At 35.5% G+C, this 14318-nt stretch overlaps 1 protein-coding gene across 1 annotated transcript; it reads left to right on the top strand.

Moving 5' to 3' along the window:
* Positions 1–42: 42 nt before the first annotated feature.
* LOC113229296 (DNA helicase MCM9-like) lies at positions 43–14028 on the top strand (the record flags this gene model as incomplete). Its single annotated transcript, XM_026462843.1, has 11 exons — positions 43–148; positions 617–737; positions 1219–1325; positions 3168–3387; positions 4325–4484; positions 5945–6054; positions 6503–6649; positions 6761–6885; positions 11063–11192; positions 11331–11476; positions 12751–14028. Coding segments are annotated over exons 1-11 (2621 nt in total), but the record flags the coding sequence as incomplete, so codon positions are not given.
* Positions 14029–14318: the final 290 nt, after the last annotated feature.

Below are 14318 nucleotides of genomic sequence, written 5' to 3'. Positions count from 1 at the left end.
TGAAGTCTTAGTTATTTTATGTAGGATGGTTTAAATTTCCAGGGACTGTAGTAAGGGTAACACAAACTAAAATGCTTGAGTATCAAAGGAAATATGTCTGCGTAAAATGCAAACATGAAAATTATGTGGAGGCACAATTTGAAAACAGGTTAGTATTGTTTTTAATATGTATTTTCTCAGAATGCCTCTCCAATAGAGAAGTTTGGCTGTCAAATTCATAAACTTTTTTCTCTTGCAAGGTGTAATAGTTGTTATGCAGCTGGGCCATCCATCTACAGTCTTTTCCAAGCCACAGTACCTATTATTAAACATTATAGAAGCATGTGTAACCAGTTGTATAAGCAGTTGTACAGTCAAGAGCACATCAAGCTTGACACTTTGTACTTTGGACCGTACTTATCACAAGCAGCACAGACTTGGGTTTAAGTATTAAGTGTCAAGCTTGACATGCTGTTGACCCTGTACCAGCTTGTATAAGCAGCTATAGAAGCTTGTATAGGTAGCTGTAGAAGCTTGTAATATTAGCAATTGTGTATACTTGTTAAGCTGTTGTACAAGCCTATTAGCAATATTTAAAAAATGTAGTGTTTTAGCATTATACATAATTATATCACAGGTACATTCTGAAAGCACCTTCAAAGTGTGGGAATCCTGACAGATGTAAAAGCTACACTTTCACACAAGTTAATCTTGTTTCAAGAGAGCATTGCAAGGATTACCAGGAAATTAAAATACAGGTACTGCTTCTGTTCTTTTGCTTTGAAACTTTCTATTCTATATAGATTTTATTTGTTTTTTTTTATTATGTAGATTTTTAGTTTATTTGTTTGATTCTTCTTTTCCTTTCTTGCTTAGAATAATGTAAGTTAACCCAAAAATTCTATATCCTTCATTTTAGGTCCCAACTATTAGAACTGTAATACCAACTTGAAATAGCCATAATGCCTAAACTTCTGCTGTTTATGTGTAGCAAGTTTCGAGTTCTCAGATTTTTAAACCAACGAGTGTTCAGCCATGATCACGGGACCCATAAAAAGCCCGAAAAGTTGTTTTGTTTGGAAAAACAAATATACACTATTTAGATCCAAAAAAGCTTAATTTTTAGTGTGTAACTAACAAGTCTACCCACTAAATATTATGTACAGCCGTGTACAATTAATAATTTCAGCAGGATTTCAGTACATTATCTTCTTAATAAATGAAGCTTTTTTATCACAGGAGCAAGTAAATAAACTGAGTATTGGCACAATCCCTGGATCCATGTGGGTGGTGCTGGAGGATGACCTTGTGGATAGCTGCAAGCCTGGAGATGATGTGAATATTTGGTGAGATTTATTATTTGTACACATGCCAGCACATCAAGCTACACATTGACGTATCTTGTTCCATTGCACTGGGGGCGATTTTCGATCAAAAAAGTGTAGTCTGATGTACAATTGCCCGTACATGCCTAATTTATATTCAGGTCTTTAATATAAAGTCACACTTTACATTGAATAGTGTCTACAATAATCTGTCTATATAAGTATTGAAATTGAATCCTTGTGACTGTATGTACATATGTTACATAATCGTCGCCTTACTTTCTCAGATTCATATCTTAAAGCGCAAAGCAACTGAAATGCAAAAAATGCATTGTATATACTAATTTTGCAGGCTGGTTTTACATCACATTTCCTTCATATTCACTCACTGGCTTTCTTTAAGTAATGCATCCAAATTAACACCCTTGATAAAAAATTTAAAATAAATGGAAAGTTTTGATATCTCCTGAATAATCACTCTTTATAAGATACGTGTTTAAGAAAGTAAGGCAACAACATGTCTTTAATTTCAAGCCATTTGTGAATGTTTAGTTGTCAACGAGAGGTATTACCTGTTAACAAGTTAACAAGAGGTATTGCCTCTTGTTAACAGAATGAAACCTCAATGTTTTCATTCACTGTTTTGTTTCATAACCTTGGAAAGTGTGTTAAATTCCCAACCCGCATTGGGGCTAATGTGGACTTGGCTCAAAGTCGCCTCAACTCTCTTCAGATTCATGTCCCACATTGGCACATCTAACGAGTTGATGAAGACACTGATACAGAGTTGCGCAGTGGGTTAAAACGCAAAGCCTGCCTGAGTTTTAATCCATTTCTGCCCAAAATCGTGGGCGGAAACGGCGAATAGGGAATTTGGTATATTTCCACTCTTTATTACATTTCTAATATTTGGATCGATTTATTTCAATGCGATTTTCAAATGAATCGATTTAATAGAACTGCAGTCTAGATCAGAAAGCTATAAACATTTTATAATAACATTAAAGAACAAAACTCGATTTGCAACAAATATTTAAGTAGTTGTAATTAGTTTTTGCCCTCGATTTCTGGCTTTAATGGGTTTTAACCCGATTTAAACCCAGCGTCAACAAAGCGCCGGGTTAGAGCCCGGACGCTTGCCTATCTCTGTACTTATGATATTGGTGTGTACTTATATAAATTGACCTTCATACAAAATTTAGTATAATCAGATTTTGACGTATAACATTGTTACAAAGAAATAAATTTCTAATAACATGTTTATTGTGATGAAGATCCCAAGAAATAAGTTCTTAGTGTTCTGTCTGTGGTTTGTAAGAACCTATTTTATTTGTAAATTGTAATAATTTAACTTTCACCATTTACTGGTATTTACTATTTGAAAATCAATTATTTATAAAAGAGGTCTAATTTGTTATTTCCGCATGAGTTCAAACAGTGAGTTGGAGAGAAAAAAAGAAGGCATACATACATTTTTGAATCTTGGTTGTTTCTACGACTTTTTTTATTGCAAAAATGAATTACACAGTGAATAAAGGTTTCTAAATAAGACGGCGACACGATAGAGTAAAATAATACACAGGGATTGACATAACAAGGCCGACAATGTATTGGGTGTACAGGCCATGTATTGTGATACACGCCTTATTGAAAACAAGAAAAAAATATGTAGTTCTATGGTACTCACTGTATTTTTAATAGATTGTTCAAGCTCTTGCTTTTTAATTCAAAACGGCTTCTTTGCAATAAAAATAAGAAGCATAAGTTGCCTCTCAAGAAGATTATATACTTGAAAGGTCCTACTATTATTGTATTGTGTTTTTTGTTCACAAAGGTTTCTTTAACAATTGTTAATCTTTCCAGTGGTACTGTCCGTCGTCGCTGGCGACCATCAGTTCAAACTAAAAAGTCTGAAGTGGATCTGGTATTCCAAGCTAACAATTTAGAAGTCTGCAACTCGCAAAGGTGCAAAGTAATATCTACAGCTCCAGATATAAAGGAGTGCTTCAATGAATACTGGTCCAAATTTGAGGCCTGTCCTTTGAAGGGAAGAGATCAGATTCTTACAGCTGTGTGCCCGCAGGTAATTCTTATTACATTCACAAACTTATGTGATAAAAATATTCCAAAGAATATTAGACAAAACAACATATACTTTAAATTTTTATTGAATTGATATTCAATTATTTTTTGTGAAATTATTTAGTATAATTATTAATACAAAGATAGAACACTCAGAAAAAATTCCTTCGATACGGCCGGATTCGAACCGACGTTACTTAGCTTACCGTGCCAGACGCTATACCAACTGAGCACGGAACGAACCAGCGGACCTCACGAATTTTTCTATGTGCTTGCGTCGTGTCTTTGTATTTGGTTTTTCAACAACTTTTTTAGTCATAGCGCCAGCTATGAAAGATTTATATAGACAGACGTCGGTTCGAATCCTGCCGGATCGAAGGAATTTTTGCCGAGTGTTCGATCTTTGTTTTAATAATTATAACAACATATACTTGTATAGCTTTATTAATTGTGATCCCTGATAAGGGCCATTTTGTGATACCTAAGAATTATTTCTAGTAATAACGATAATAAATAATGAGCCATATGATCACAATAATTACTTGATCTCAAACCAGGGAATTACTCGTACTATGCATACCAGAATAACAGAATTCACTCCGAGGCACTACCCACGAGGAACGCCCAGTTTAGAAATCGGAAGTCTATTTCCAAATTGATCTACCGGCAATTGAACGTTCAGCCGCCGAAATAGTCTGGCATCACATGAATAATACGAGGTTATCATATAAATGTTATTGAAGCTCAATCCTTCCGTAATCTCTGGCGCAAGAAACGTAAACGCTCCTGACCAATCGCTTTCCAATAATTTTCTGGCGTTTGAAATAAATACTCAGGATTGGTCGAGCGCATTCTCCTCGTGCCGTCCCGAGGACGAGCGACAGCTCAGCTTATAGCAAACTTTAATAGGTTTAAATAAAACTAGAGCATATTTGTAGGTATATGGACTTCACCTCGTGAAGCTTGCAGTAATGCTCACAGTAATCACGGGTTCGGATCAAGCTTTGGACACTGATAATGAGATGAAGTCGTCCCAAGAAGATAGACACACGACTCGAGTACGCGGACAATGCCATTTGCTTTTAGTTGGGGATCCAGGTAAATGGTTTACCATTTAAGATGCTTTTTATCAGAAGACTTAAAGAAAAATTCGTAAAATGTTCACAAAAAAATAAATATAATCGTTTAATAATAATAATGCACATACTCAATATAGCCCCGCACTAGGGAAACCCTGTGTCGCGCGTGCCATGGACACACGCATAGACAACCACAAATTACACCCAAACTCGCGAGAGATATAAATGTAGGCCATACATATTTCTCCCGGCCCGAGAATCGAAACTGGGACCTCTGCGTGGCAGTCCGGCATGGTAACCGTTCGGTCACAGAGGCAGTTAGATTTTATTTTCTCAACACAAGAAAAATACACTTGCAATAGACTAACAATGTTACATGTAGTATCCCTTGTGAGAGACTAGAGCCTACTAAGCAACTAAACCCGTATTACAGCTCATCAGGTCTTCACCTTCTCAGAGTAGTCAAGTTAAGCCAATAATCTTTAAAAAATCCAATAAACTGTTGAGCAACAAATATTGTAAATATTATTTTAATGCTAAAATGTAGAAATATTGTTAAATAGTAATGGTTGTCTTGTTCATTGACGTATATTTGCTCAAGGCATTAGAAACACGGGCGTATATTGTTTCGCCCAAGCCTTTTAAACGACGCCAATTTTTTAACAATTCAATTTAACACAGGTGCCAGAGCTTTAAAGCGCAAAGACCTGAGTGGCATTGCCACTGCGCCCGTCACCCTGAAACATTTCTTTATACTATTTAAGAGATAGGCTGCTGATAATGAGCTTCCTGCACTGCATAGCCAGCTACTTTGACGTACTTCTCTTATTCTTTTTCCTCCTATCATCCTCTCAATTATAACTATAAAACCTATAAAACTTTGTTATAATTATTAATACAAAGGTCACTCAGAAAAAAATCCTTCGGTCCGGCCGGATTCGAACCGACGACGTCTTCTAGCAAGTCGTGCTAGACGCTATGCCAACTTAGTCTCGGAACGAACCAGCAGACCTCACGAATTTTTCTATGTGCTAGTTGTCCGATCTTTGCACTTGGTTTTCAACGACTTTTTAGCCGTAGCGCCATCTATGAGAAAACTATTAAATTATTTCGTAACCCTGTTAGGTAACTTTACAGCTACCGGCTCTGGCTAGAGATGTCGCTATTATTTGTATTGAATTGATATTCAATTATTTTTTGTGAAATCACTCCATTAGTTTGCAAAGACCGCATTGAAGGCATTAAAAACAATTCTAAGTGTTTGATCTTTGTATTAATAATTATAACAAACTAGTGGAGTGATTTCACAAGAAATAATTGAATATCAATTCGGTACAAATTTACCTATACAATTTATTTAACATAGTCACAGATTATAGCGATAAGGATTTTAAAAAAATATATGAAAATGGTCAATGCCATTTAAAAAGCGTTGGTGTGAAAAGTTTTCCCATTGTTGTTGTATTGGACATGTTGCAGGCACTGGCAAGTCGCAGCTTCTTCGAGCAGGGACTGAGCTGAGTGCTCGTTCCGTGTTTACTTCTGGGGCTGGCAGCACCCGGGCAGGACTTACTTGCGCTGCTTTGAGAGTATGTTGCACTTCTATTATTATTATATTTTTTATAATACCAAGTGAAGGGACGAACAAGTCGTGTCATGTCGCTTACCACCTGGCTATCCATAACAGTAGTCGTGCCACCGAGAGCTTTAAATCGCAAAGATCTTAGGGGCACTGTCACTGCGTCCGTCACCGTGAGACATAAGGTGACAAGTCCCATGTGCCTATAATATTACCAGCACTCTTACCATTCTCAACCGGAACGCAGTAATACTCACATTACTACTTGGCGGCAGAAATAGGTAAGGTGGCAGTACTTCTCTCACGAACTCTTTCACAAGGAGCTCTACTGTTTAAAGTAATTGCAAGTCATTACGTCACAAAACAAATATAATTTTTCATTAGCCACTCTGACTATTCCTATATCTGATAATAGCCTCGCCTTTTAAAAAATATAATATCCCGATATATATTTTCAGGAAGACGGCGAATGGCAGCTTGAAGCAGGCGCTCTAGTCCTGTCAGATGGCGGTGTGTGTTGCATCGACGAGATCGGCCAGCTGAGAGAGCATGACCGCACTGCTATACATGAAGCTATGGAGCAGCAAACCATCTCTATCGCCAAGGTCGTACATCTATTGCGACTGACACGCCATAAGTGTGTTTATACGCGTGCTTAGACACACTGACTAATCACCATTCAACTCGTTTTTATATAAAAAATAAAATCTTTCCAGGCTGGAATAGTGTGTAAATTGAACACACGGTGCGCAGTAATCGCGGCGTGTAATCCCAAAGGCCGGTATGAGACTGACCAGCCCCTCTGCGTTAACGTGTCGCTGGGAACTCCACTGTTGAGTAGGTAATAAGAACGTTTCATATCAAACTTAACCTGTTTTGTTAGAACAAATTTCTTATCTGTGAAAATGTTATTATTGCTTAATAATAATTCGATTTTATTATTACATTCAAATTTCGAACATCTGAGAAACAAAACAATTTGATTCGACTTCAATTCTAATATCAGTCGAGATGAAGTTTTGTTTGAAATGAAAGGTCAATAGCAAACAATTTTGACAAATTTCACACGTTACTTGATATGATAGTTGGAGTCGACTCTAGTTTGTCTATGAATTAAATAAAAACTACAGTTGTGTCTTAGAGGATGGAAAATATAAAGGAAAGGAGCCACCCTATCTACGGAATAAACGTACCTACCTAAACTAAAATTGTACCACACAAATGGCAGATTTAGTGTTGTACCATAATCATAGATAAGTCAATATCGACATACAAATTGAATGTTGAAACAGTTTTTTATGTATGGAAATTTGTATAGTTTACTGTAATCAAAGTATGATTACTACTAGGCAGTCATTTTAATCAAAATTAAATATAAACTTATTTAGCAATAAATGTAACGATGGTTTTGCATTATCTACATGATAATGCAAAACCATCCAATCAAATCAAATCCAACCAATGATCTAGTTACATTCAAAGTTCTATTAAAATTCGACTCTTCAAAATGGAGCAAACAAACGAAGATGGTATTTGATCCAATGTTTATGTTCGACAGCCATTTCCAACCATTCTTTCCATATTCTTTCTTTCTTTTTTCATTTGTAGGTAAACTTTAAAAATAATAATAATGAAATAATAAAAACCTCGTAGTGAATTATTTTAATAACAGAATATCGATAATATGTCTGCTTACAAGAACAAAACTATCTCAAAATAATCGTTATCAACAATCATCAAAATTACTAACAAGCAGCCAATCTAAAATAACCAATGCAAAATTCGGCAAGACTTATGAATAAACTACTTAAATGAGTCTAATTACATCAGATATTTGGCCTATTGCATGATTTATAGGCAGAAAAATAACACTTGCCGGTGTAATGTAACATTCGGTTGATTTCCGCTTTTTCTACATCGCCACCCTTAATGCTGCAGCGACGCATTTTTGTCAATACTACTCAATTGTTCTCATGGTCAATATTTTTGTCCATTTCACTACAATTCATGCGAATAATTCACTAAAACATTTGGCCAAACATTGGTTTTGACATTTGATGTACTTCCCTTTGACAAGCTATAAATTGACGTATCTTGTTCCGTTGCACTGGAGGCGATTTTCTAACAAAAATGTGTTTTCTGATGTGCCGTTGTACGTACTTCCATTTGACAACAGGAAACGGTTGTCAAAGGGTACTACAAAAATGGCAAAATGTTGGCATTTAAGATGACGTTACGTATTTTCGATTCCCGTGTTTGACATAAATCAATGTAGTGCTATCTCTTTTGGCTTACGACAGTACGCAGTAGTTAAAACAGACAATAAAATGTTTATGTTTTCAACGTCTAAATGCATCATATACCTATGACGTCTGATTTATATATATTTCAATGTAACATGTCCTTTGGTTTCCAATAGTCCTAAGGGTTGTGTGACATACCTTTTTTTTTTTTTTTTTTTTTTTAGAAAAGTTATTTGCCGCCATTTCGCCAGTCGTAACATGCGGTTCCTGAACACATCATAGAGAGCTTATAATATGTGTATAGATAAAGCAGTGTATGTAACTGAACATAATTACCCAACCCACACTAATATTCTAATGCCTTTCATTATGTAATAGTCACATAAACTACTATTATTGCTCATTGGGACAAATACATAATAATATTATGGATCAATAGGTCAAGAGGGCTGCTAATCTCCATACTTTCGTAATCGTAACTCGGAAAAAGATCAAAATTTTGTATTTTGTCTTGATGGCGCTGATCCTCATAAAACTATATGTATGTAAATTCTTCTTTAATACGAAATACAAGAAGTCAGTTATTTTTCCTTGTAATATTATTGAAATATTGATCATGAGCTAAAATTATTTTCTGAACTTCGAGAAAGATTATGCCTCTCAATAGATGGCATTGTGTGTTACAAACTAAATTACAAATTAACGTTTCACATATATGTGTAGATGGCGCTAATCTTAAACAAAGTAAAAGAATAGCTGGCACTACTATTCATAAAAATCGGTGCAATAAGCGCCATCTAGTTGATTTGTTTGTTATCACTAGAAATTAGAGAAGCTTTGATGAAGTGCAGCTATACAACAAATTGGTATACAAAAATATCTATTTGGTACTCGTCGCGACATCTGGTGTACCAATAAATACTAAACACCCGACTACGGTCTTGTACCGCGATTAGCAGTCTTCTTGAATTATTGGTCCATTGTGTTATCCACAGTTAACTGCCTCCGTGGTCCAACAACAATCCTGACTGCCACGCAGAGGTCGCAGGTTCGATTCCCGGGTCGGGATAAATATTTGTATGGCCTACATTTATTTCTCTCGTGAGTTTGGGTGTAATTTGTGGTTGTCTATGTGTGTCCATGGCACCCGCAAGGGTTTCCCTAGTGTGCGTTATCATTGTCTCATCTGTTAATACAAAAAAAAAAAAAACCGTATTAAAATTAAGTAATTTTTGTTCAATATGTTTTTTTTTTTTTATTGTGACTCGGCAAAATGACTGCACCGCGCCTGATGGAAAGTGCGAATACAGTCCAGAGATGAGAGTAACGGATGGAAAACACAAATATCTTCACTCCGTCACTATCATTTTGCCGGTCTGGCCAAATGCTTCTTCACACTACGTTTGAAGGACCCGATGTTATAGAGGGGGGTTCTAGTGATAGAAGTGATGCGGTTTAAAGACTGGGGACTGTGCAGAAAAATTGTTTCTATTTGCAATATGTTTGCATGTCTATTGCTTTTGCCCTGCCGAGCACATCGAAACCGTGACGGTGTGTTACCCTCCTTACACCGTCATCTCACCTTTTTATATCGTATCATTTTTTCTTTTGCTTGTATTTAAATTTGAATTGTTCCATCTTCCTTCGCTTTCTCATTTTTGCTTCGTACCACGGTCACTCTCTGCTTGACCTCGATAGCAGACAGAACTACTAAATCAAATTGTCTATTTTTTTTATTCTTTTCAAGTTTAATCATAATACAATCAATGTAAATCATGTATCGACCACAATAAGCGAATAACAGTCTATCCAATATCTGTAATTCAACATAATACAACCCGATAAGGGTTTTTTTACTTTTCCTTTCATTTTAATTTACTTCTTTTAATAAATTTTGTGGACCGGAAGTTTCCTGTTTTACTGCCGTGATCCTGATCACGGTTGTTATGGTTACAACCCTTTTAAAACTATACTTATTTTATTACTAAGTGATGTATTACTTACACAGCCTTTACATATTTAGTAGCAGTAGAGCTCCCTGTAAGAGTTCGTAATGTGAACATTACTGCGTTTCGATTTTGAAGGGCAAGGGTGCTGGTGACATTTTTAGAACGCGCAGTGGTGATCATGGGCATGTCGCTTTCCACTAGAAGCACGATTTGTTCATCCCATCATTTATCACAAAAAAAAATTCTTGGCATGATTTGGTTGGTTACTTGAGATGTTTTTATAGAGTTCATACTTCACTGTAAAAGCAAGTAATATAATACATTATTATTTTTATTATTAGGGTAGCTACATATGCAGCCCCTCATCACTGCGACCATCAACTGATCTACTGTGATATAATTTATACAAGGTTATTTGTAAAATATTGGTCCTCGCAGATATTACGAACATCATAAATAAATAACTTTCGTTCCATGATTTTTAATAATAAATAAGATTTTACTTTATAACAAAAATAAAATTATTTAAATAAATCTCTCTAACGGTGGACAAACTCTGTGCGGTGGCGTAAATACCAGTCCGATGCAAAACGCAATGGCCGTTTGAACTTACTACTAAACACATCAATACAAAAAGTTAAGTTTATTTTTGGTTTTATTATGTTTTGTAAAAAGTCATGGGACAAAAGTTGTTGTTTTCGATGTTAGTAATAGCCTCCTGCGAGGCTATTAGTATATAGTAATATATTATTTAATTAACTATACTTGTGATTGGTAGAAGATTCAAAAGATTAATGTGTATTGAATGAAAATGTTTGTATTCCAGATTCGATCTAATATTTGTTTTGCTGGATTCCAAGAACAAATCATGGGACAAACTTGTGTCTACATACATTCTGTTTGGAGATTCCAATGCAGCTGAATCTAAAAAACAATGGAGCATTGATAAATTGCAGGTAACTTCATACACCTGAGGCAATTTTCAAATTGTTTCTTTAAATTTTCGTATCTTACAAACAATTTCAGCCTTAATTGAAATATATTCTTTTCGTCGTTATTTGATACGGTAATGTTGTAAATTGTTGTATTCCCAGATGTACATTGGTCTGGTAGGACCGAGGCATACGGAGATGACGAAGACAGCAAACATCATACTACAGTCTTACTACATGATGCAGAGAAAATCCGAGTACAGGGATCCTTCGCGCACTACAGTTAGAATGCTCGACAGTCTTGTAAGGTATGTATTAGGGTCAAGTCACACTAAGAGAGGAGGCGCGCAGCGGCCAGAGGAGCTAGCACAGTGCCTCTTTGAATTAGTTGCTACAAGTCTCGCGCGACTGCTCGCGGTGCCGCACTGTACATTCTATCACTTTAAATCATAATGTTTTTAGAACATAACATTCAAAATGCTAAGTAATACTTTGCACCTAAAATGCCCCTCCAGCCGCTGCTGTTTGAGTGTGACTTGATCCTTCAGGTGGCTCGATTTTTTGACGATCGATACGTGATCAAACGAAACGAGTAAATTTGTAAGCAACAGATGATCGACATCGTATTTTTTGCCGATCAACATTTTGTGATCAGACAAAACTGAGTAATTGTGTTTAGAAAGCACACGATCGATATCGTATATTTTGTAGATTAATACGTGTCGATCGTCAAAAAATCGAGCAAATCTGTAAAGGCACCTTTAATTATTAAATATCGTCTGTGGAATGGGCCGAAGCGTTACTGAGGGATAATGAGCCATATCATTACTTTGGATTTTTTCTGCATCATTCCATCAGACCAGTTTTGTAATACTTGTGTACTGTTTTGGCGCTTCAGTAATCTGATGATTCGCTTTCTCATAGCGCTTTTTATTTAAGAGTTATGAGGCTTACGACTGAATATACTACCGTACGAACATCATCTATAGGAACATTATTTTATTTGATATTTACAAAATTTGCTTTCTATATATTTTTTCTCCAACCACACCAATTACCTATGGTGCAAGGTGCTTTTGGTGGTACGGAGAAACAATCTTCCCTGTTGAAATTCGGATGTTTTTAATTTCAATGGCCTCTCGCAGCATCCTGGGTAGATAACGGACTTCTTTTGCAAGAACCTGGGGTTTGTCAAACTTAAAAACTCGCAGACTGCAGACTTGTTTACGCGACGGTGTTTGACATCAGTTATATGTTCTTTGATGCGGGTACAAATACTTCGCTTCGTTGGTCCAATATAAGAGAGACCGCACTCGCAGTCAAGCTTGTAAACTCAGTAAGCGATGTTACATTTCACGGGTCTCAGGAACTAAGAAATCTTCCTCAGGGGTTTGAAATATGTCTTGATAGATGCACGCCTGTGGACTCTTTCGATCTTGTAACTATAGTAAAAAATATAGGGTGGTTTGCATTAATATTAGACATAACTGGTTGATGACTGTGTACCACCTCAGTCAACCGTGACCATGGGACTCGATATTCTTCAGTTGAATTAACTAACTAACAATGACTTTCTTTACAGGTTATCTCAAGCCCACTGTCGTCTTATGTATCGCACTATAATATTACCAATGGACGCCATAATAGCAGTGTCCCTCGTCGATCTATCAATGCAAGACTGCACGCTTAACGACACTGTCGACGCCTTACATTCGACATTTCAAAAGTATCCTGACTTTGAATACCTGTTAACAGCTAAGAAGCTCCTTGCGAGGCTAAATTTGTATGAAATTTGGCAGCAAGAATTGTTGTTCTATGGAAAATTACTGCAGATCGACCATAAAACTTTAGAAAGTAATATTGAAAAAGGGGATCCCTCATTATTTGCAAAATATGACAATATAGTTAATGATACTGTTCCATTGACAGCATCTTTGGTTACAAGCTCTTATTTCAATATCAATAAAAAGACAAATGTTGAAGAAGTAACTACAGAAATATATAAAGAAAACTTAAAAGATAATGTTATAGGAAAAGTAAGTGACAAATTAGCTGCAACATTAAAGAAACACGCTACATTAAATAAAGTAGAGAGAACAGTTGTTCAAAAGAAACAAACCAAGCGAAAACGTAAAGAAGTTACAGTTGACACAAGTTCTGTTGTGAAGAAAAAACAAAAGAGACTTAATAAACCTAAAGTTTTAAATGAAAATGATATTGCATCTGAAAGTGAAGATGAATTTGATACTTCAAAAATTTTGCATGGTGTACCAAGTGTAAACGATTTTTTTACAGACTTGGGTATTGATTTCAAATTTAACGAAACCCCAAATCAGGATGATAGTACTAGAGAAAGTAAACATGGTGATATTATCTGTAGGCATAGTACACAAAATGAAAATGTAGTAAGTCACACTAGCAAGGTAACTCAAAAGGAAAATATAGTAAGTCCTAGTAGCAAGATAAAAAGTCCACATAAAGATAAGTCCAGTGAATCTAAAGAAAGTTTGAACTCATCAAGACTAAAACGGTTAAAACAATTTCAATTTGTTGAAAAACATGATTTGAGTAAATATGAGGAAAAGGTTCAGAAACCACTCACGCAAAATAAAATTAAGGTTGAAAAAGAGGCAGAAACTCATGAGAATGGGAAATCTGCTGGTAAATTGCAATTATCAATTTTTGAGAGCGCAGTTTGTGAAGAAGTTCTTGCATCACAAAATAAAGATGAAAGTATAGGAAGTTCTAATTCTTCTGACAATCTTAGAGCAGTAAGAAACTCGCAAGTGTCATTGTTTGAGAATTCAGATCATGAAGAAGCAAATATATTGCAGAATAAAATCATATCAAAATTAGAAACGTCAAGAAAAAATTCTTCAACAAATCTAAAATCATTGAAAAGTTCTCAAATTTCAATTTTCGAAAGTTTCGATTGTGATATTGATCTAGATATCTAAATCTGAATTAAGAGTTTATTGTGTGTTACTTTTATGTATTTAATTACTGCATAATCATGTCACATGCATATAGCCACAGTTATAAACAGTTTTTGTTTTCAATAGATGTGTTTTTATTAACAAATAACAAATCTTCTCCTATCATATAAACACAGTTATCAGTTTTAGTAAAGAATACTAAACAGTACTCTTA

This window comes from Hyposmocoma kahamanoa, unplaced genomic scaffold (assembly GCF_003589595.1).
Source record: "Hyposmocoma kahamanoa isolate Upper Pololo Valley unplaced genomic scaffold, ASM358959v1 296, whole genome shotgun sequence".
NCBI lineage: Eukaryota > Metazoa > Arthropoda > Insecta > Lepidoptera > Cosmopterigidae > Hyposmocoma > Hyposmocoma kahamanoa.
This window is presented reverse-complemented; position numbering and strand designations above follow the sequence as displayed.